Source organism: Perissodus microlepis, chromosome 1, assembly GCF_051167445.1.
Source record: "Perissodus microlepis isolate ML-2025 ecotype Zambia chromosome 1, ASM5116744v1, whole genome shotgun sequence".
Lineage (NCBI taxonomy): Eukaryota > Metazoa > Chordata > Actinopteri > Cichliformes > Cichlidae > Perissodus > Perissodus microlepis.
In genome coordinates, this window is record NC_140461.1 from 14,425,132 (window position 1) to 14,448,657 (window position 23,526).

The following is a 23,526-nucleotide window of genomic DNA, read 5'->3' on the forward strand; positions in this document are numbered from 1 at the left end:
GACCACAGGATGTCGCCTGTGTTATTTATGTTTTTATTTTTTGCTTTCGGCTCCTGTCAGTGGCTGTCAGCAGTGTAAACTGACATAAACAGGATTCTGTTTGTGGTTATTTCATTCATACATTCAAAGACACTTTCCGCAAATTGTCTTCCAAAATAAATTAAATCCAAAATGAGCTGAAGCTATCAGGAGAATGTGAAAAAACCCTTCTGTTACTTTATCCAAAATGTATATGTGTGTTACACTGATACAGACTGAAACTGAAGGGCTGTATCGTAGTGTGTAATACCCATTTCTGCCACAAGATGGTGGAGCAAGCCAGGCAAGACATTTAAAACTATTCTTGTAAAAATTTGGGGTTGCGGAAGAAGATGGGGATAGTACGGTGGCCCTGAGAGGCCAAACGGACTGCAACTTCAGAAAACAGGTGTTTTCTTTTTGCAGCGTTTTTCTTTTTGCAAGTGTTTTCTGAAGTTGCAGTCCGTTTGGCCTCTCAGGGCCACCGTAGTGATAGGTCTAAAAATCAGTATCAAAACCTAAAAGCACAGTAATGCTACAGTCACACCCAGGAAGACTGTGGTTGGACACTGGCACGACCACGTGCAACGAACATATGAACTTCTCGGCTTTGAAATGGTTGATTTGAAAATGGGGGCCAGGTTAGTAACAGCTTTCGGTCATTTGCTGTGTTCAAAGTGATTTTAGTGCAACCAAACAGAAATCAAAGTAAGCCTACTATCAGTTTACAAATGCACGGCTGGTAAACAGCCTCACACCTTTAATGGCTTATATTCAGAAATCAGCCAGAACCTCGTAGACCGAAACATTAATGGAAAAATTCCTCCATAAACAGTGTGGTAGTTGTTCCAGGATAGCAATTTAACTGCAAAATTACAAAGCGCAACCATCTTACAACAAAACCAGTTAACAACAAATTGAGTCAAATCCTCCGTTTGAAAGAGACCCGTTGCAGACAAGTTGCTCTGACTGGTGCAGACTGACTGATTGCAACATGCTGGCTGCAGTGCACCTTGCAAACAAAAGTGGTTCCCAGTGGTTGCGGGTGTTGCATTCCAATCAAGAGACTCAAAGAGGAACCACCGATTTTTCCTGGTCATAAGGAGGCTGACATTCAATTCTTACTCCATCACTGAGCTACAACATATCCCAAAAAAACCACCTCTCTGGTAATTCCAAATAGTACCTTTATGTTGGTGGATTGCACTGAATTGAAAGACGCAACACAAATATTCAAGCTTTGCCATATTTATCAAAGAGCAGTCATCAAAAATAAGACATTCTACGTACATTCATCAGAAAATAGCCTATGTGTCAGATGTTGATTACGATGAATTTAATCAAACCTATTAACATGTCCCAAATCAAGTTTTACATAAGCAAACCGTTGTGCAAGTTTGTTTTGTTTTTAGACAATATACAACACCCCCATAACATTTTACAGTCCAAACGTGCTAACAGTGCTGTCTTTCACAGAATATCTCTTAAATTAAGTTTCATTTAAGACTAGGGCATAGGCAGTATGATTAGATGACCAAATGCATTCAAGAGACACTTAAAAATTCAGAATCAACATAACTGTTTATTATTTATTTATTAACTTTATTTGGAACATAGCAAAAAAACCCAAAAGACTATATACAAATTTAGCAGTAGAAATGTATCTCCACTGGGTTGGTTGCTTTTCTTCTTAAATAGAAAAAACAGCAGGCCTTGAACTTTTAAAAGTAAAACAACAACAAATTTTAAAAGAATGTAAATAAAACCTCTTTAAATCAGAGGCAAGTTCGTTTCAGTCTCTGGTTGTATTAATGGGAGCCTTTAAAAATCCACAATGATTGCTTTCCCTTGAGTCGTTCTGCGTGGAGAGAATCAGGCCGAGGGCTGCAGCAGAACATCTAGCACAAAATGGCCACAGACGTAAAAGCGAATGAAATCAAGTTAAAGAAGTACATGTAAACTCCAAAAATATAGTCTCTCACACGCTGCTGACCACCAGCGTGCCTTGTCCCAAAAATAGATTTTTCTGCCTGCATTGCTTTTTTGATTTCCTCCCAACAGGGAAGTCAATCTTGAATCTGGAGCGCTGTGAGGCTTTTGAGGAAATGCGACCATCTCAAGTGCCGGCATACATTTTTATTTGACAGCTCACAGCTGAGGTGGTTGAAATGTCCATGCGGCCGTCTGAGGTTCACTGGTTTAAAAACCGCCGCAAACCTTCCTACAGTTTCTTCCTCCGCGTGACAGGTTTTGTAAAAACTGTGTCCAAGACACGTTTACGTCGAAGGTTCCTGCTGGTGGTCGCTTCCTCTCCCTCTTTAACCCTCCTCGGTGCTCGTGGCATCGAATCGACTGGACTGGGCAGAGGCGAGATCAGTTCGACTTCTGCAAAGGGAAGCGGCGTTGCGACAGCTTTGGATCTGGGGGGATGGAAATTTCAGTTAAAATAAAACCTGCCAATATGATGTATAATCCGTATTAATGCCAAGACTCAGATTACCGAAAAGCACCACTGAAAGACACAGGAAATCCTTCCTGCCTGTGGCCATCTCACTGTACAACTCATCCACTTAACACACTGGTTACTGCAACAGCTACACCCTTCTTGCACATGTTCTTTTTCAGCTATTTATTAATACGTGACTTTTATGTATATAATGCCTGTATATACTGTGCTATTCTTAGTTAGTGTATTGTCTGTCTTTGTTAATGTTTGTTTATAATGGAGCACTGTAACAAAAAAGAATTTCCCCTAGGGATCAATAAAGTATTCTGATTCTGATATAGATGTTAAATAAACAAAATAGAAAAATACACAGATACAACTGACATACGCATGAATATAAATTAAATAATTTATAATAATAATAATAATAATTTATTTTCCTTCTTGATGACCTGTGTATGCAAGTATTTTTACTTGTTTTGCTAACTCGGTCATTAACACCACCACAGTACAGACCTGTAACAGGAAACCTCAGCCTCTATTTACTATTTATGAACATTACTTTGTATATATGCGGCATTTCCTGCACCTATCTAGATCTATCTCTCTATATCTATCGCCATCACTCTATATCTATATATCTCTCTGTCTCTATGATAGATATCTAGATATATCCATCTATAGTTTACTTTCATTTTAGGACGCTGTATTTTTGCCCGTGTTTCAGTGTAGGATGTAGTTTCTTACTTGGCAGTTCGCTTGTTTGTTTTTCTGCTTTTAGTAGCGCCTGCGTCTTTCTCGACTTCTACATTATCTTCTGAAGACATTTCATCCTGAAAAAAAAGAGAAAAATGGCATCTTCAAAAGATCTTTCATTTCATTCATCAGTACTTCTGTTACAACCCTTAGTTATCTAACTTCTGTAGAGCAGTGGTTTAAACTCTTGTGTGTGCTGCGTCCAACATCCTGGTTCAAAGGCTCATAACTGATAGAATAACTATGACGGGACAGATATATAAAAACAAAATAAACAAATGCAAAGAGGAAAAAAAGAGATTCGTTATCTTTAGGATAGAAAAAGAAATCAAGTGTGAACAAAGTTGAAGTTCCTACCTGCACTTTGACTCTGCTGCGAGTGACGGGCGCCTCACGTTGTTCAGAGGAATCTGCTCTTTGGGCTGACACAGACACAACAAAGGGTTACAGCCATTTACAGAAAAATAAATAAATATGAACAAACTGATACTCGGCTCACCTCTTGTTCGTCTTCGCGAGGGGGAATAGATGAATGAATTCTCGCCTGGACTGGATTCATCATCCTCAGGTTGTGGGACCAGCCAGTCTTTCCCCGGGGAGTGAACCTGCTCCACCGATGACTTTTTACTCCTCTTGCTTGTTCTCAGCGCCTTCTTAACCACGGCATCATCTGTTTAAGAGGTTACACTTTTAGATCAATACATTTTGAATTCTACATGCACATCATACAAGTTAAACCAGCATGCAGTAGAATAAATTCAGTCCCTTTGTAATCTTCACTAATTTGAACTCGTTGGTACATACAGCTTCACACCGACTGCTCTTTTCTTCTCCCACACAGCCATATTTTAAGTTAAATTCATACCTTCCTGCTTCTCTTCCTCATCTTTAAGTCTCTTGATAAGGGCATCAGCAACAGGAGTCTTAGAGTCCACCTCCAACGGTGAGTCCAAAAGGGGAAGATCTTCCTCTGGGTGGTCCCAAAGTTTGCTTCTAGTGGGGCGACGGGAGTTGGTTCGACTCGCACTTCTGGGCGGTTCGGGCTCGTGTAAATCTCCCGTCTCTGTTGCGTTTTCAGAAGTCGTCTCTCCTTGTGTCTTTTCTGGACTCTTAGAAAGCGACACAGGAACCAGTTTCACCTGGAAATGTTAAATGTAAAAAATGAACGATGGATGGATTGAGATTGCAACATGTAATATGAAAAAAAATAAATATAAAAAGGCATGCATGATAACTAGAGGTGAAAATCAAAAATGAAAATAAAAGCATTTCATGAAATATGCTTCAAATATTAAGATCATACATGAGCAGCCTATCTGCAAACATCAGATGACGAACATAATCGGTGCAGTTTTGTAGTCCTGGTGTTAAATAAATATAATCTACAAGGTTCAGCATATCAGTTTTACAGATTATAGATAGCTTTCTGAATTCTTACCTGCGGATATACAGTTAGGCTAATCTGGCTTGAGTGTCGAGTTGTCCGGCCAGGGCTAGGAAGTTGCTCTTCTTTGTCTTCTACTTTCTCCAGCACAGTGGACAAAGTCTCTGATGCTTCCGTCTTTGTCCTTCTGGAGCTCCGTCTTACAGGAGAGGCAAACACCTCGTCCTGTTCGTATTCTTCTTTCACGATCTCAAGCGGCGTCGCCACCACTTCAGTGCTACTCGTAATCCTTCGGCTGGACCTCCTCGGAGTCTTTACTTGAGATGCTGCGTGTTTGGATGGGGTTGGAGTCTTTGAGCTTGTTCGTCTACTTGGTTTTATTACGTTAACTTCCTCCTCGTGTTTGACTTCATCATCTGTGGCTGTAGACACCTCGCTGCCACTTTGAGTCCTTTGACTGGTCCTTGTTGCAGCCACCCTCTGCGAACGTCTGGATGGAGACGATGCCTTGGAGGTTGACGCAACTGAAGTATTGTTATCCATGACCTCAACCTCTTCGTCCTCTTCTTTTGGAAGCTCTGGCTGTGTTTTGCGGGTACTTCTTCGAGGTGTGCTGGCTGGGACTTTGGTTTCTTTAGCCTGTTTACCTTTCCTAGGTGTGCGACTCGGTGACGTAGGGACCAGAGTGCTTGTTTTTGTGTCCTCCATTTCCCTGTCGCCCTCTGGCTCATTTGCTTCCTCTGACAGAGGAGAGATAAAAGTTACCATCCTCCCCCTCGTCATCCTCCGTGTTGGAGTGGAAGGAGTCTTCATCCTCTGAGAGGTAGTAGGCTCTTGTATAGGCTCTTGTACAGGCTCTTCATCCAGCTCACTGTTTAAGCTCAAAGCCTGCTTTACAGGTTTCTCTTCAACACTTTCATCTGTTCTCATGCTTCCCTCACCTATCTGCTGTGTTTCCTTCTCTGTTTTAATTTCTTCATCTTTTTCCTCATCTGCCTCCATTGATGATTTGCGGTCCTGCAGCTCCTCTTCTTCCGTGATAGGCTCCGTTTCTGCACTAGGGCCATTCTCCTCAGGCTCTTCCCGCTCCTCAGCAGGATGGCGTTTGTCCTTTGCTTCCACTGCTACATCAGCAACTTCTACCTGTGCCAGAGATTCCACGGCTGCAAGACATTCTTCCAATGTAGCTGGGACAGAGACTGAAACAGCAGCAGACTCATGGTCTTCAGTCAACATTACCAACTCTGCAGCCTTCTGCTTTTTAGCATCATCTGACTCTTGGTTTGCTTCAGTAGATTCAGTTTGAAAGTCAGCTTGGAGTTGAACAATTTCTGTGCCATCTATATAGTTCCCATCAACCGTTTCAATCTCTTCTCCTGAGGCTTCTTCACACTGGGTGATATCCTGGTCCTCTGTGCTCAAAAGAATAACCTCAGGTTTGGCCAGAATTTCATTAGCATCCATAACCTGATACTGAATCGAAGGGTCACACGATTGCAAATTATTCTCCATAGGTAGTATGCCTGTCCCTTTATCTCCATCCTCATCCACATCCAACATCAAGGAGAAACTGCCGTGACTTTCATCTGCCACAACAGTTGGACGAAGCTCAGGAAGATCCATCTGAGCTCCGTCAACCAGGCCGTGCTGTCCCTCCACGAGCTCCACAGGTACCAAAAGGGTGGTAGAAGGTTTGAGCTCCATGTATGACGATCCTTGCTCTACTGCTTCATCTGGATCCATCATTCCATCATCTGCCCCAAGTCTCACCATAACCACTTCACCCTCTATGTCCTCATCTACCATCTATAAATAAGCAAACACAGAAAGTGAGTTTTCATGAAAGATTTTAAGTACAAAATTAAAAAACAAACAAGACGTATTCAAACATTTTGTTCTGTCTGACGAAAATGAAAAAAATCCTCAAATGAAAAGTAGCAAATGTCTCTAAATATTTACACATGACTACATTTTTAAAATAATCAAATGAATTTCCACTTGCTCAGATTGTATACTATCTACTACTCGACACACAAAACCCTTCAGGCCTACATTTGTTACCTTCATCTCTGCACCTGGGGTGATCAGAGACAACACAGCAGCCTCCTGCTCCGCTTGTGTTTGCAAGAAGTGTGTGTGGCTCTGCTGTACAAAGGATGGACTGGGTTGGAGGGATGGCAGCTTCTCAGTACCCGGGACCTCCTCAATGATCTCCACCTCACTACCAGAATCTTCTTCTTCCTCTTCCTCCTCCTCATCTTCTTGGTCTGACACTTCCTCCTCATCTTCATCCTCCTCGTCTTCAGACCCAGAGCTAGAAAGGTCTTCGCTGTCGTTGACGCTCACAACAGCTATGAGATATTAAACAGAAGCAGAGAAGAAATTTGTAAAACAGCACTGTAATATTAATAGCACCACTGTTGATGTGAAATGCGTGTACAGTTTTCCTCACAGTGGGAATCGGTGCCAGTTGGCTCTGAGGAGGTTACAGAAGCAGCAGACTTTTGGGTGGTAAACATCGGGGGAGCTTCAGCATCGGCCTGCGTCTCCTCTTCATCTTTACCTAAAGGCTCACTGAGAGAGAGTGAGAACAACAGCCATTTTTAACTTCTTGAAAACAACAAGACAGAGTTACATAACATCTCACTGTGAAACAAACTCATGCTAGCAGTACACCGACTGGTAAACAGATTGTGATCATTCTTGTTCCTTTAGAACAGTCAAGATTTAATCTGGATTAACTACAGCTTTGGTCCTGGCACCAAAACAACAATTCAGTACTTAAGCAAATGAAACAAGTTATGTTCCTAAAAACATTTCCTTCTCCTCTGGTAAAAAACACAGAACTGAATGTTTGAACCAACAACTAAAAATCTAGTATGATCGGTTTTACAGTTAATCTTTATTGTATCGTATCCTTATGGGTTATGTACGGAGGTGTGTAAGGGCCACATCAAGAAAAAAATATATCATTGATCATTTTGAGAATAAAGCTGAAATGTGCAAACTGCCACGTTTGCTACAACCTCTACAAAATTGTTTGTTTAGAGCATTTAGTGAAACAAACTGATCAGCCGTCTTGTGATACAACATACATCCTCTTTATTGCACGAGGGTGTAACCGTCGCTAACCTCACAACTGTCCATTACCAACCCACTCTTGCAAGTTTGTGTTTTTCTGACTGCACCATCTTTTCAGCGTCCTTGTACTGATCACTAGTGATGCAACGGATCACGATTGATCCGTAATCCGAACCGATCCCACTCCACGGTTCGGGACGCACGTGATCCGAAGATTCGAAAAAGAAGAAAAAAAAAGTATGCGTATGGTGCGCGTGGTCAGTCTGTCAAGCGATCGTTATGGCCAGCGCTAGCGGTCCAAGTGGAGGAGCAGAGGAGTTTGCGGCACTTAAGCAGCCCTTTGCTGCCCACTCCGACCGGGCTAAAGCTATTACAAAAGCTACTGGGGTGTTTAGCTGCAGACGGGAGGCCGTATTCCCTTGTGCAAAACAAGGGGTTTAAACTATGATGAACGTGCTTGAGCCACGCTATGATATCCCGTTGCGCATCCACTTCAGTGACAAGATCGTACCCAGGCATGTATGAGCAGGAAAAGTTTAAAGTTATGGCTGAACTGTCCCAGGCATCTTCTGTTGCCCAACTACAAATGGGTGGACCTCCAGGTAAACGGAAAGCCACGTGACCGTGACCACTCATTATATCACAGCGGAGTGGTAGATACAAAGCCCTGTACTGCCCTATACTGCACCTTAATTTGTTTTTATATAATTCTGTGGAATGAGTCTGGAGTTGAATGTTTTAATAGGCAAAAAATACTTAAATAAGTTAATAAGTAAATGTTAAAATTTTGTCTTTTTTTGCTGATCCGAAAATTGATCCGATCCGTGACTTAAAACCGTGATCCGATCCGAACTGTGAGATTTTTGATCCGTTGCACCACTACTGATCACCCTGCTGTGTTAATGTGCTAAAAGAGACATCATTTCCTTCCTTGTCACTAAAACCGATTCTGAAGTACGATTTCACTAACTCAGAGCCTATAGCAATTTTAATTCTCAGAATTTTGACTTTATTCTCAACATGATCAATAATATTTATTTTCTTAATGTGACCCTAAATACTCCTTCGTAGCTGTGAGTAAAAACGACTCTCTTGTTTCTCTTGTTTTTGGTGTTTACCTGTTGAAGGAAGGCTGGTTCTGTGATGTATTGTGGATTGCTGAGCGGGTGAGTGGAGGAGACAGATCGCTACCAAACAGATGCCTCTGAACAAACTCTGTCAGATCTGATGGAAGGAAAAACAGAAACTTTATTAAACTTTAAAGAAACAACACAAAAAGACAGTAATCACCATCATTACCATGTAGTTGCCCAAGAAAAAAAATCATTATTCAATATAATAAAAATCTGGAATCTGAAGTAATTTTAATTTGAAAACATTTGGTTGAAACCAACAGATAATAGTAATTAGTATGTCTTTAACAATTTTTAGAAGACTTTCTTCACACCTTTTACCACCTCGAGTATCGCAAATCCTTACAGTCTAATCTAATGTGGTAAAATCGTTTAACTTTATCAGTTACAATACAGATTAATAAGTTGAAATGTGGACCTGTTGATTGTTCCAGATCTGCCTCTTCACTTGTCGTTTCAGTTACTCCAGGAGGTTCAGCATGCTCGCTGAACTCTGTGGCCTCTGATTGGATATCCCGGCCCTCGTCTCTAACTGGGAGATCTTGAGATTCAGCGTCAGTGGTAGAGTCTGCGCTGTCAGTTCCCTGGTTACGATCTAGTAGAATACATGTTTTGTCAAGCAATGTTTGAGAGAAGTATTGCCAAACGTATTTTCAAAATCATGAGCACAGCAAATGATTTTGGATTTCAGCGCAGTGCAACCTGCTCCAAAAATCAGTTCTGAAAAAACAAACTATAAAAATAACTAAGAATAAATTACCTTGAAGATGAATAGATGTCTCGTTTTGGTCAACAATGGCAGCATCTTGCTTGGTGCTTGACTCAACGTCCAGATCATCTTCTTTATTAGACTGAATTTCTTCCTCAGTTTTAGCCTCCTGGTCAAGATCAACTTCCATCACATCCTCTGGTGTATTTTCTTCCCTTACGTCATCTTCTTCCTTTTCTGAATCCTCTGACGTCAGAGGAAGGGTTTGCTCAGTTGCTGGTGAGGCCATTACCTCGGCTGTTGCCACGGGTTCTTTTTCAGCCAAGAATTTAACATTCACCGTCACTACATCATCATCATCATCTTTCTCTGTACTGACATGTCCATCCTTTTCCTCATTGTTTATTGAAAGAGGAGCATCAAAATACTCTAGAGTGGTGTCTGTTGACCGAACAGATGTTGTGCTGGTGTCAAGGTTAAAACTAAGATGTGTTTGTGTTGCATCCGATTGTTTTTGTTCTGCAGCGCCTTCAAGGGCGGAGGATAACTCGCTCTCGGAGCATTTCAGCTGTGGAGAGGGAATTCCACCTTCTGGAGGCAAGAACTTTACACGTGGTTGTTCCCCTTCCTCATCTCCATCTTCTTCTTCTTCAGCAGGCTGTAATGACCAGGTCTTACGTGTGGCCTTGGACAGTGCCGAGCTTCTGGTCAGCCGACTAATCTCACTGTCTGCTGCCATCTACAGAATTGGAAGACGCAGTTTATTTATTAGACCATCATAATCCACAATTAGGTTTTTTTTTTCTTGTTTAAGATAATTTAAAAAAAAAAAAAAAAAAAAAGGAAAAAAAAAAAGAGCCAGGTGGTTCCCCTATTAACATGCTCAGCTAAAATTAGCTGCAACCTCACAAATGGAAAAAAGAGGTTCTGTGTGGTCCACATGTGCTTTTTTTCTTACCCCATTAGTCCATCGGATGCCCTTCTCAACTTCAGGGGATTCTGACTCTTCAATAAAGGTGATACGGTTCTCTTTGCTGCGGATAGGAGGTGTAATGGAGCGACCTGGTGAAGCAGAAGGCGTGGCAACGGGTGTGGGCCTCAGGCTGCTGCGCAGGATGGACTGGGGAGTGAAGGCTGAGAAGACTGGGCCAGAAGCAGCCAAGGCCCGGGCCCGCTGACGAGGAAAACACATGAAAAGTGTGAGTAACAAAATACTAAAGGTACTCCACAGTATTATCATAAACTATTAAATATCACAAAAAGCATAGAAAATATGAATACTGTAATCCTGGACTACATAACAACAAGCAATTCTAAATTCATCTACTGACCTTGACAACCTGAGGTGTTTGCAGCAAACAAAGTTCAGGTGCTTTGCTAACACTCTTGGGTGAAACCCAGGCACTGGGAGGTCTGGGAGGGCTGAGAAGAGGCCGAGGTGTTTGACAGGAAGGATGAACCACCAAATCGATCAGCCTGGGCCACAATGGAGGAGGAACACAAACATGAATTTAGGATACTGTCTTACCAAAATTTAACATTGAGTACAATAACCAGATATTTTAATATTTATACAACATATTTTAATATTAACATCTTTATAAAATAAGAAATGAAAAAATAAATTAGAAAGTCAGCTTTGTGCCAGATGGACAAACACGTCAAGTTAATATCAACGTTTCCCCCTCATGATCGGTAAAATCTGTACTATACGATTCAGTTTCACTGATGTACCTTGACTTTCGTTTGGAGGTCATGGTGATTGGAGTTCCAAGGAATGGTTCAGGAAGGCCAATGGAGGATGGCTTGGGGCTAGAGCTAGGAACCTCAGCTGCCCTGGGGCTGGAAAATATGACCAGGCAACAATTTGCAATAAGCAAATTAAATAAATCAAAATGCAAAAGAAAAAATTGAAAAGTTAATTTCAAGATGCAATTTTGGTATTTTATATTCACCTGTTAGCAGGAGAGCACTGTGGTGTAGCTCCTTTGCCTAACCACACTTCTTCAATCTTGCTCAGGACATTGTTGATAAAACCAGCCCTGGACATTACCTTCTCTCTAGCAGTGTGCTTGGTGATGGTTGACAGTGGCTGTGGTCGGGACACTAGGACAGAGAAAGAAAAAACATTGTGCATTTGCTGAATAACCCTCTTCGGGATTATTATGATACTCTGTAAATGCTTCAACACACTCCTGTGAAAACAGGTTTCCACTGAGGTGAACTGCTACAAACATGAAGCGTCTCATTACCTTCTCTGTGGATGGTGTTGGGATGTTGGTAGGGCTTGGCTCTCTCCATTGCCAGTTTCCTCTGAACTCTCGGCAAAACTTTGCCATACAGATCCAGGATGGTGTTCCTGGTGTTGGATCGTTCTTTAAGCTTTGGGTCTCGTTCGTTCTATGATTAAAAAACAAAAGCACAAACAAGAGAACATGGTTAGAAAAAGCTTATTTCTATATAAATCTAATAGTCACAGAATTTCTACCATTTCCGTTTTATTAGCTTCTATATGTCAAACATACCACTAAGTTCATTCTCAGGGTGTGGTTGAGCTGCAGAGCAGGAATGTAGTTTGCTTGCTGAAGGTAGTGAACCATCAGTAGTTCTCTGTTCTGGAGACCACCTGTCCCCTGGAGAAACTTCTCCAAACATTCCTAAAACACAAACCAATAACCAGGGATTTAAGCAATAATTTAAAAATACAAAGGTGAAACAATTACAATGTAATTCAAATAAAATAAATAAGAAAACAAATCAGAAATCTCACAACCAACTTTTTATCAGTGCTTTCACCATCTCTCTACCTGTTCATTGAGGCCCAGGGGCAGCTTGAGCAGCTCCTTGATGAGGCCCAACTCCTGGCAGCTTTCATACAGGAAACCGAGCAGCTCAGTCATGTTGAGGCGATTAGAGTGCTGCCGGAGGAGGTACCATGCTTCTATGAGACACCTGGCGGGAGGGCAAACAGATTGGTTAATGAAGATCAAGCAGCTGCTGTATACTTGTAAAGAGATTAAACGAATTAATAAATACTTTAATGCATTAAACGTACCTGTTGTGCAACAGCACAGACAGGCAAAGCTTGGCCTGTGAAGTGTTGGAAACCGCAGGTTTTGTGACGTGGAAGTATCGTAGGGCCACTGACTGTTGGCCCTGGCACATCAGCGCTTGCAGAACGCGCTCATGCTGCCACTCAAAGTGAAACTGAGAAGCAGCTGGGTGCAAAAGAAGCTCAAACGAACTCTGATGAGGAAAAAAGAAGGAATTAACATTACACTTACTGAAGGATAAACATAAAAAAAATTCTTCAAAAAAAACAAACAAAAACCTGTCATATCATGAGGTCTGATTATACATGCACATGTCTCTGAGTTAGTAAAGGCCTTTTCACATAGGACGCAGCATGCAAACCCATTCTTTTCTATTGCTTACAATGCATAATAACGGTTTCCAATCAATGCTTTTACCTGATGGTCATGATGGTCCAGGAGCCATAGGCCTTGTACTAGTTTAATGAGTCCAATAGGGATAGCAAAAGCTGTGGGGAAAGACTCCACTGATGCGCCGTCCTTATTGGGGAAGGAGTACATGACATCTAACAAGAGGTAAATCACCTGGAACAACAGGTCAAGGCTCATACAAGCAAAAGGAATCAAGTTAAAATCTCACTATAATGATCACAGCGTGTGTCCGTTCCCCCAATTTCTACATGTGCTGATGAAATATACCATATAAACTACCTGGGATAGCAGGATTATCAATATCAATATAGCCACTGGGAACTATTTTTATAAATCGCTCAAATCCTTAGAAACTATATATATTATTTGGAATGGCTGGTCTCAAAATTAACTGCAACATTAGGTCTATGTTATGTGTATGTTGTTGTTTGTAAATACATTTTTAGTGCATTGGCACTTTAGGGTCACAGGAATGTATTGTCTAACTGTAAATAAGTGTTTAAACAGCAGCATAACAGTGCCTATAATTTATTACTTTGTCATATCCTCCTGAGACCCGACCAATTCATTATGTCCTCTGCAGTGGACAACAAAAATTAAACTGAAAGATACTTTTTTTCCTTCAGTTCTCAGGAGGATATACAATGAATGTGTAGCATACAAAGCATAAGAATAAAGATATGAAATTACAATTTCTTTGTTTAATGTTTATGAACAGCGTTTTCACCATCTCACTCTATAAAGTGAAAATGTTTGAATACACGAGTGAAATAAACAAATGATGATAGCCTGTTTTGCTAGTTCAAATTAGTGCTTAAGATGGTCATCTGTGTTAATATTTACTGAAGTTGACTGAAGTTAATGGACTAAAAATAATCACTAACAATCTAACAGTTGTGTATATAGTGTTAAAATGCATACATGCTGAAGATATACGATTCTGTAAACAGACAGTATGAGTTGAAGGATACAATCGCATGTTTTGCAGCCTCATCAATGTTGTCCAGCAGATATATGTCAAGCAAGGCCTGCAAATCACACAATTGAGAATCTTTAAAAAAATTATACAAGCATATTAAATAATAAGTATTGTTTGTTTAAAAAAAAAAATGAATGAAGTAAAATATAGATTTAAATTCTTACATGCAGCGTAGGTGGTGGGAATTGCCCCGTTCCACCTTCATCCCTTTTCCACAGGTTCGTCAAGCGTTCGCCACACTGGCCAACTAAACCGTCGATCATCAGGCAGTCTGCGCACCACTTGCCCCTGAGAAAACAACAGGTGGTCAGCATAATCAAAGGAAAAAAGGAGACAACTGGTAAACCTGGAACGGGCACATCTCATAGATGTTTGCGTTTGTTATAAAGGAGCTTAGATTTTAAAGCAACTCCTTTTGTTACTCACTTGGCCAGCCTGGTCAGCTCCTCCCTGCGTATGGTGTAATAGTTGCTGATGACTGAGTGAGTATAGAAAGGCCTGGAAATCTGAAGAGCATCATCATCTAGTAGAGTCAGGAGAAACATTTTTTAAATAAATACAGCAATAATTTTCTAGTCGTTGCAAATAATTTGGAAATAAAGTTCAAATAAACAAACTAATGAAGACATGTGGACTAGTTACTCCAAGGACCTAGTCCTCCTTGTTTGCTTAAATAACCAGGGGTTAGTTATAACGGACATGTTTCTTTGCAGAAATAAACAAAACCAGTCGTTTTTTAAGTGCTCTCACATTTATTATATTCACTTATTTAGTGACACATTGTTAATTGGTCTTAAATATGTTTCTCTTGAAAAATATATGCTTTTCCACTTTTTCTTAGGGGTTTCATTTGATACATTTTCAGATTACGTATGACAGCATCACTTTACCTGAACCCTCAGGGAGCAAGCCAGTACGACAGAACCAAAGGACCACCTGAGCATACTTGGAGATGAGACTGGACACCATATTCTTGTTCATTAAACCCACCAGACCTGAAACAAGAACATAAATGAATGTCAGTGACAAAGGAGCTCACGATCCATGACAAATCATAGTTTATTACAAAGTGTAAAGTATGAAAAGAAAGTGTTGTTTATGTTGTTGTCGTCACTGTTTGGCTCTATTTCACAATCTAATGAAAATCAAAATCCCATCCATCCATTCTCTTCCTTGGATCACAAATGCAGGTCACATCCAGGACAAAATAATCTCGCTACACCAAAACCACAACTGTGTGTCAAAAGGCTTTGACAAATCAATAAAAAGAACTGCAGGCATTTTTTGCAGTCCATTAAATAATGTTGTTTACCACTTTAACGGCAACAGTTATTCTACTTTTAGTTATTCTACTCTAGATATGGACCTGTAGTCATGGACAAAGTCAAAGATTCACTAAAATCTGATCAACACTCCAGGAGGAGTAGCAATTCTTGTGGATGGATGGAGACTTTTAAAGTACAGTGCTCATTGGACCTTCGCCCAGAAGAGCTAACCAATCAAAATACACAAATGGCTAAACTTCATAAAAGCTTTCAAAACAAAACTAATCAAAGGATATCGCATTACAACTTAAAAGTACCAATATGTGTTGACGTGTCAGTTAAAGCAGTTTCAACAACACGACAGCAAAATATAAAAGTTGTACATGCAACTGTGTGGACAGGGCACCTTTTTGTGTGAGCTCCTGAGCTTCACTGAGCAGACAGTGGAAAATGGCACCGAGGTTACTCAGCAGTCTTTGAGTGTGCTGCAGCAGCTGCATGGTCTGAGGGTCTGTGAAGTTAGATGAGCTGTCAAACAGCGGTGAACCTGCAGAGGATCACATAAATGGATCTATTAAAAATACATTTGCAAACACAAGCACAGGAATGTAAAAAAATAAAATACATAATTTTTTTTTTTTTTCATTCACAAATAATGTAAAATTCTGACAAGGAATAGAACAAACATGTACTGGTATCTAATGAAAGGTGCTGCACAGATGGGTTATGCAAACGTATGAATTCAAATCTATTCAAATGTATTAAAGGGAATGGAGAAGATTTATACACATGTAGTTTTAGTTTATCACTAGTACACATTGAAGGTTGAGAAACTTTTGAAATGTAGTTAAACATCCGGTTTGTAAAAGTAACTTTCTAATTTAATAGAACATGTTTAAAAAACAAAAACAAACAAACAAACAAACACACACACAAAAAAAAAAACCATACAGATGCCATCCAGTTCCTCCTTGGTCTGAACTACTTTGTTCCAGGCCCAATCCAGGATGTAGCGCAGATTCAATGCAGAGCCTGGTTGTTCTGTTGAAGGAGAAGAGAATTTGGAGGTGTTAACATCAATATAGGTGGTTACAATTTGTACAGAGAAGAGTTTAGCACAGATTTAATAGAACATACAGGTATGCAACAGGTAAATGTATCTTTGTGAATAACTATCATGTATGCAGTGAAACTGGGTGACATGAGCAGTTTAAATAAATCTTATTTTTAGTTGTACCTTCTGCAGTCCACTGCTTAATGCAACCAGTTATCAGTCCCAAGGAACTAGTCTCCACCGCTGTAGACAAGATGGCATCAAGCTGCTCTTCCTGAAGAACAAAGATGAGAATACAAATGAATGAAAAAATAATGAATATTTCACTTCTAAATTTTTAAGAAAATCTTTTTTCAAATAATCTATACAAAAAGAGGAAGTAAAAAAGTGGGGTCCACGTGACTCTGACAAGTCTGCATGTACCTGAGACAGGCTGGATGGCTGGGTGTCAGCCAGACGGGATGAAAGTAGACCGGACATAAGGCAGTGAGAGTAGCTAGTGGAGATGATGTCACTGGAACAAGGAGCAGCTTTCTTCAAAAAACCCAGGGTCTGGTTTTAATGACAAAAATGAAATGATTGTGGGTTTAAGATAAGTTTAACTTCAATGTATGCCTATATATTTAAGAGAGAGCGAGAGAAAGAAAACAAACAACACCAACAAAAAAAACAAAACAATGATGAGGTGAAACAACAAGAAACTTGCCTCTTTCTGATACCCAGAGCATGTTAAGTGCACAATTCCAGAGTTGAGCAAACAAGTAGCATCTGAAATGGAAGAAAGGAAGAAGAGAGAGGGAGAAAACTCATTTGTCATATTATAATTCAAAAAGAAGCATTTTAGAAGCTAATACAAGCTTACATTTTTGCATGTTTCCAAGCCAAGGCGGCTGTGGTGCATGTGTTGTGTTAAACCTACCAAAGTTATAAGTGGTGGGGTTAAAGTACTGTTCTGGTGGAGGGCAAATAAAGGGAAGGCCCCTGCTCAGGCTGCGCTCATGTACCACCACATCTAGGAAGACATGTGGAGATACCATCTGCACCACTGGATCCAGAGACCAAGCAGCAAGGTATGGACACATCTGCAGAGACTCTCCCGTTCTGCCATAAAACAACGAGTACAAAAATGCATTACATTAATATACTAAACTAAAACATGCATAAAATAAAAAACGAAAACACAACAACAAATGTTTTGAAATCACTTTCCATTGTACCTTAAAGAGTCTGGCATTTGTGCGTGGTACCAGCGGTTGATGTCAAAAACCCCGATGTAGGTAGACAGACTTCCTTGGCCGTAGGCCTTGACTTGCCAGGTAAAGATGGACACACTGGTGTCTGGAGATGCAACTGGAAAGGGAAAGAACAGAGGATAGAAGAAAAGTGTGGTGTGAAGTGATTGAAGAAAGTAATAAAGACAATAAAGTTTAGATACGCTGTGTAAAGAAGGGTTCAGTGCTTTTAAATACCTTCATTCATGCTGTCGTCCCTGTCAGGATGAGGTCTGAATTTCTCAATAGTCTGGCAACTCAGGAGGCGGGTGTTTGTGGCCTGTGCCCGGAGAGGGAAAGCCGCGCCACTTAAATCCTGACTGTAACGTTCCTCACAGTACTCGAGACCCTGTGTGAGTGTAAGATAAAAAAATGTTTTAAAAAAGGATGTAACAGTTATTAATAGTTAGTATGAGGAATACACTGTGCATTTGCTGGGATCTGCCCAGTATAGGATTCACTATTTGAAATCAATATACATTTATTTCTTATATGCAATACAGACCTCATAGAGGATCTTTCCAGAAGTTAAACACTTTCTTTCACTGAAGGCCAACTGAAGCAAGCGCAGGGTGACCACATCTCCCTCACTGTGTGGGAGTAAAAGGATGCAGAGGAAAATAAGAACTTGAAATAAACACAAACAAACAAACGCACACACACACAGTCTGGCTGGAAGCAGTTCTTGAAAATACTTGTTTGTAAACTTAACCAGAGTTAAAGGCAAAACTTACAGATCCTGCGAAGACTGGATCGCCCAGAGGTAGCAGCAGTTCCTGGGGTCGTTCTCTGGCTCCTGGAAAGTGAAGGCATATACAGGCACCCTGCCACCCTCTAACTGTGAGTGGTATCTGCAATAAACAATGGAAGAAAGGCAAATATATATATATATGCTAAACATGCTATTCTTACTGTTTTGACTCTAGTGGGAACTACAATTTGCAAAATAAACACATCTTTTACACAAAGTCTATGGATAGAAGTCGGAAGAAATACTAGCACTCACTCTTTCTTTAAAGTCTTCATGTTCCACAGCTGTAAGTATCCATCTGAAAATCCTACTGCCAGGTGGTTGGTCCTAGAGATGTACTGCAGAGCTGTGGCTCCAACTCCACTGGGTCCATTCAGCTGGAGACAAAGATGTCTGCCCTCTCTTGTGCTGACTTCTCTTAGCTTGGGGATTTCTGCAGGAGATTTAGTCACTACCTGCAGGTCTGCAAACAGAATAAATATAAAGGGAGAGATTCTTTAAGAAAAAAAAAAAGGACAATCTATAGGTACCAGAATATGTTTGCATACAATGAAAAGGTGAAATGGGAACAGAAAGTACAGACATCCACAAAAGTATGAAAGCATACTACACATCACTTCCTCATTGAAACTTCTCACCTGAAGCATCAAGTTCACTCTGGTTGCAGGAAAGATCATCGAGACAGAGGTCCACAAGGAGTACGTGACCGAGATCCGTTACTACGGCCGCAATTCCAAAGAACCAGCGCAAACCCTGGTGAAGGTGTTGTGTTGACGTGCTTGCTCCGCCATAATTCACTAATGGCTCAATAGCTGTGATCTAGATGCAAGAGAGTTTTAGAAAAGAAAAACAGAAAATGTTCACGTTAACTAAAGTTCTAGAAACTTGAGTCTAAATGTTAAAATAGTAAAAACTATGGTCAACCCACTCTGCCTGGTATGACAACAGCCTTCACCACTCTTGACAGTCCCAAGTCATAAAGACACAGCACGCTGCCTTCTGTTTCCTCCAAGCCAACCAGCAAACCAGACCTGTTAAAATTAACCAGCAGAGGACTTAACATTTGCACTGTCATTATTTTAATTATGTATGCACTTCATAGTGAACTTTCACTGATTACATCCACATCCAAATGAGCCAAATAAATCATGAAATAAAGCCCGAACCGTTTCAGCCAGCTGAAGTCTCTGGCGGCAAGGACATTGGGTGGGTGCTCCCCTCCACCACTGAAGCAGTATGCAGACAGCCGTTCTCCTGTCACTGCATGGACAACCTCCAAATGGGGTCCACAGGCCAGCCAGGCCAACCCGCTGCGACCTACATACACAGACAAGGACAGAAAAGTTAAAGTTAAAAGCTGCAGGTCATTGTGCAGTTTAAGCTGAAAGCTAGCCTTGTGATGATAAAGCAGGAAATTACTACAAAAAAATAAACATTTTTAAAAAGGCTTTTGGTATGTTTGATTTTGAGGTGATTTTCTTCCTCCCTTTTAATTATCCAATGTTGCAACATCAGCAACTTATTTACATGGTAAAAGAATTATGTGAAGCAAAATAATTAACAAAAAAAATACTAAAAACAACAGAAGAAATGAAAACCTACGTGTGTGTATGAATGAATTTTTATATTTAAGAAACAATCAGCTTTAACATCTGGATTGCTGTCTGCCTTTATTTTATGGTGTTGCAAGTTCTTGAAATTCTTATTGTCCTGCAAACCAGAAGTTTGGTTCATGGATGGAAGTCTGGAAAGATGAGTTACCATTTACGCTTCCATTCATAACTTATCTGCTCTTTTATTTGTTTGAAAGAACATGCTGAAATTCTTTTCAAACCAAAAGTCCATCCAATAGTAAAGTCTGTCAAAGTCAAAGGTCAGACAATATACACCGCATGTCCTAAACATGCAGATTAAGCAGTGACTTGGACAAAAAGAAAAAAAATGTTTTTTCCTGATGTCAGACTGTCATAAACCAAGTAGCTCATCAGATTTATTTTCATGTATTATTTATTGATTCTTTTCCCACCTGGGTGATATAGTTTTAATAGTTCATTATATAACATGTTTTCATATGACGATGATGGTATTGTATTCCATATCCTTTATTTGCTATTACAAATAAGAGAGAAGAAAAAAAGGCTGTTAAATGCTTAAAATAATAATGAAATATTCTTACCAACGGTAAACCTCCCATGAAGAACAGAATCTAGCGTAATCTCATCTTCCCCCAGAGCGTCTACAGTCACTCCTGAGAAAGGCAGCAAGCTGCTGGTGACTTGTGCAGTCAGGTCATGCATTGTTCACTGCATAAACATAAAAAGGAATTAATTAAATGTTAAAAACATTATTTTATTTACATTTCACCCAATATTTTGGCCAAATATGATAAAACTATTATTAGATTTTTTGGGGGGCAGCTTACAAAAAAGGGCAGAGCCAAAAGGAAAATTATAAAACCAATTTTGTTAATTTGGGTTGCATTTACACAAAAATGACAGACATTTTATTTATCAAAGGGGTCAGAAATAAAATGCACATATTTATGTCAAATAACGAAACAAAGTCAGGCTTGATTTGTATGTATTCATCTCCCACAGGCGCATTCTGAGCCAGTAAAAACCCTGTCAATAGTCAAAAACATCTATTTCCCTCCTTCCATATTACCCTAGCCAAGCTATTTACTCATTAAGTAAACACAAACAAATTAAAACAAATTAAAAGTCCTCCTGAACCCTTACTAATCCCTAAAACCACTTTGTGCTTGACTAGGTTTCTACACAAAAGAGGTCTTTCTTTCAAAACACTGCCTGCGCCCCCCCAGTTGTCAGGAAGCATGCTGTCAGCAAACTTTTGGACAGCTGGGGCTGAGAATGGGCTTGCTTTCCAATCCACAACGCGTGGCATACAGCTGCACATCTGTTAGCACATTCTTCTCACAGTGAGATGAGAAGTGAAGCGCTATTACAATAATCGAGTAGCCAACCTGCTCAAGTGGCCTTTTTTTCCCTCTGTTCATAATAACTGACACTACCAAAACATGTAAATTCACAGGTCTACATCAACAGCACTGTAAACTAGAGATTTCAAGGTCATTTTATTTTGTGGTTCACAAGCTGTATACTCCAATTTTCCCTACATAGGGCAGGCCACTCCTAAAACTTTACTCATGTAAGTTTTTTTTTTTTTAATGTTTATTTCATTTTATTACCATGACTAACACAAGTACGCTCATGTTTATGCCGTCGACTAGCCCCGTCATTGCACTAGTGCTCCACTAAGATAGCATTATCTGCGTTACTCTGGTGTGTATACAGTGCTGACAAAAATTCGTCTGTCACGTTTAGTTTGCACAATAGTACCCAATACCGCCCCCTGTGGCCACATAAGGAAACACGTTGGATTCAAGTGAACTCCCGCGCAACAAGCCTGTAGTCCAACAGCCACATGCCAGGGCATGAGTTTGAACACACAGATATAACATTTACAAAATAATAAATATATATTCTCTGTCGGAGGCAAATGTTTTTAGAACAACAAAACACTATTAAAAAGCACGTATGGGTTCAACAAACAAACATATAGCGATCACGTGTGTCAACATTTGTCAAGTCTGTGTGACACCTATATGCATTTCTAACATTTTCAACTTTCTACAAGACAGAACATGTACATATAGCGATGATGAAAAATGTGAGACAACATGAAAACATTATATAGCTTCATAAACCACAGTAACCGGTTCATGTTGTCTGGATCGTTAGCGTCTACATAGTACCAAAACATTTGTTTACATTGTTAAGTAACGCACAATGGTGATAAAATTTTAAAACATAAATGAAACAATGCAAGTGTTATCTAGTGCTGGACAATAAGTAGTAGCCTTGATACACTCTTGCATTAGCAGGTTACCGAGTTAGCTTGCAAGGTCATGCAGGATTACAGTTTATTCAATTTCCCCCTTAAAGTTAAGAAAGCTAACTCTAAGGTTAGCCATCCGCATAACTAACTATTTGGAAGTTGTTGTCATTTCATGTAGACTATCAGGTTTGTGCTACAACAAGTCAACTACAGCGGTGACTGAAACTAAAACCATCACGTTTTAACCACTAGTCGAAGGTAAAGTAAGGGTGGCTAGCTAAACTAGCCCGAGGTACAGCAATACTTTCGCTAACGCAGCTAACTTTGTGCTAGCAGTGTGCATCTAACTTGCGGTATGTTTGTTTTTTCCACCCCAGCTAATAACTATAACTGGCATTTATCATTGTTGACATCTTAGTAAAAACACAGCTCTGTCAGCGACGAGTCTTGTTTTACTTGAATCTGAGTATATAGGTGGACTGATGTCATTTTGGTGGTTTAGCTTCAGTTAAAACGTAACGCCAGACAGCGCAGTTAGCTTGTAGCTTCTGGCAACACCGCAGCAGAGTTAGTTTCTGTTTAACACAAGTGACGCCCGCATTGTGAATCTGTGTGGGGATTTACTCGGCATAAACTCATTTAGTGAGCCGAGCTAGCCCGATTACATCTTTCCAAGCTGACCTGGAAAACGTGAGGCAATGTGCCGCTAGCTTTTGCTACCAACGTTTACACTACCTGTGCGAGAATGTTGATGGCTATATCAGAGCCACAATTGGTTCGTTTTCCTTTATAATTATCTCGATTCCTTTCTTCCTCTGTCATAATCCGTTGCTTTTTAAAGTACCTCTCCTACCGATAGCCCTCTAGGAGATTCACCTGACAAACAAGCACGAAAGGATCCTCTGACTTCAGGCTCCAACAACGCAGAGCGCCATTTCCACAGTCGAAAAGTGCTCTGACGCATTTCTTCCTCGCTGTGGTTCCGACAGAATAGACACACACCGAGGACGCACTGCTGCCCCCCTCAGTCTGGGCATTGCTTCTGTTTGAACAATAGAAACTAAAACAGGAAAGTCATGACTTTGCAATATCAAACTTCTTCTTTTTCTTTTTTTAGCTGCTGCCTTCAGGGGTCAACACGCGGATCATCTGCCGTGTGGTGAAAACGCTCCAATGATGGGCAGAAAGGCAAAGCAACAGCTCCATAATAACAGTTAAGCTCCAAGGAAAGGTAGTGAAGATACATGATTTTGCTGGCATCAAGTCAGGGTGGAGTGGGTGGAGACGAGTGTCAGTTGTGATTTGTGACGGAAGGATACCACCAAGAGTAAAAGGGGTGGTTGCCTCTGACAAAAAG

At 40.3% G+C, this 23,526-nt stretch overlaps 1 protein-coding gene across 3 annotated transcripts; it reads right to left on the reverse strand.

The window, feature by feature from the left end:
• Window positions 1-1,250: 1,250 nt before the first annotated feature.
• On the reverse strand, window positions 1,251-23,156 carry ahctf1 (AT hook containing transcription factor 1). 3 transcript variants are annotated; one of them, XM_084931089.1, is made up of 40 exons: window positions 23,046-23,156; window positions 20,488-20,614; window positions 19,478-19,628; window positions 19,240-19,342; window positions 18,950-19,130; window positions 18,567-18,774; window positions 18,295-18,411; window positions 18,066-18,150; window positions 17,759-17,909; window positions 17,507-17,639; window positions 17,209-17,390; window positions 16,996-17,057; window positions 16,713-16,841; window positions 16,473-16,563; window positions 16,187-16,276; window positions 15,642-15,782; window positions 14,861-14,965; window positions 14,397-14,493; window positions 14,135-14,258; window positions 13,963-14,019; window positions 12,998-13,144; window positions 12,583-12,773; window positions 12,335-12,479; window positions 12,053-12,184; window positions 11,780-11,927; window positions 11,483-11,633; window positions 11,262-11,369; window positions 10,859-11,003; window positions 10,486-10,701; window positions 9,579-10,266; window positions 9,237-9,413; window positions 8,804-8,909; window positions 7,057-7,178; window positions 6,666-6,955; window positions 4,659-6,410; window positions 4,086-4,359; window positions 3,720-3,890; window positions 3,578-3,642; window positions 3,212-3,297; window positions 1,251-2,438 (listed from the first exon to the last, which is right to left on the reverse strand). In XM_084931089.1, exons 2-40 carry the CDS (start codon window positions 20,606-20,608, stop codon window positions 2,240-2,242), a joined length of 7,641 nt encoding a protein of 2,546 aa, XP_084787215.1. In that variant the 5' UTR covers window positions 20,609-20,614; window positions 23,046-23,156; the 3' UTR covers window positions 1,251-2,239. The 3 variants fall into 3 exon arrangements, with proteins under 3 accessions (XP_084787215.1, XP_084787232.1, XP_084787223.1); XM_084931106.1 differs by having other exon boundaries at window positions 23,014-23,122; XM_084931097.1 differs by having other exon boundaries at window positions 22,905-23,122.
• Between the last annotated feature and the right edge of the window lie 370 nt (window positions 23,157-23,526).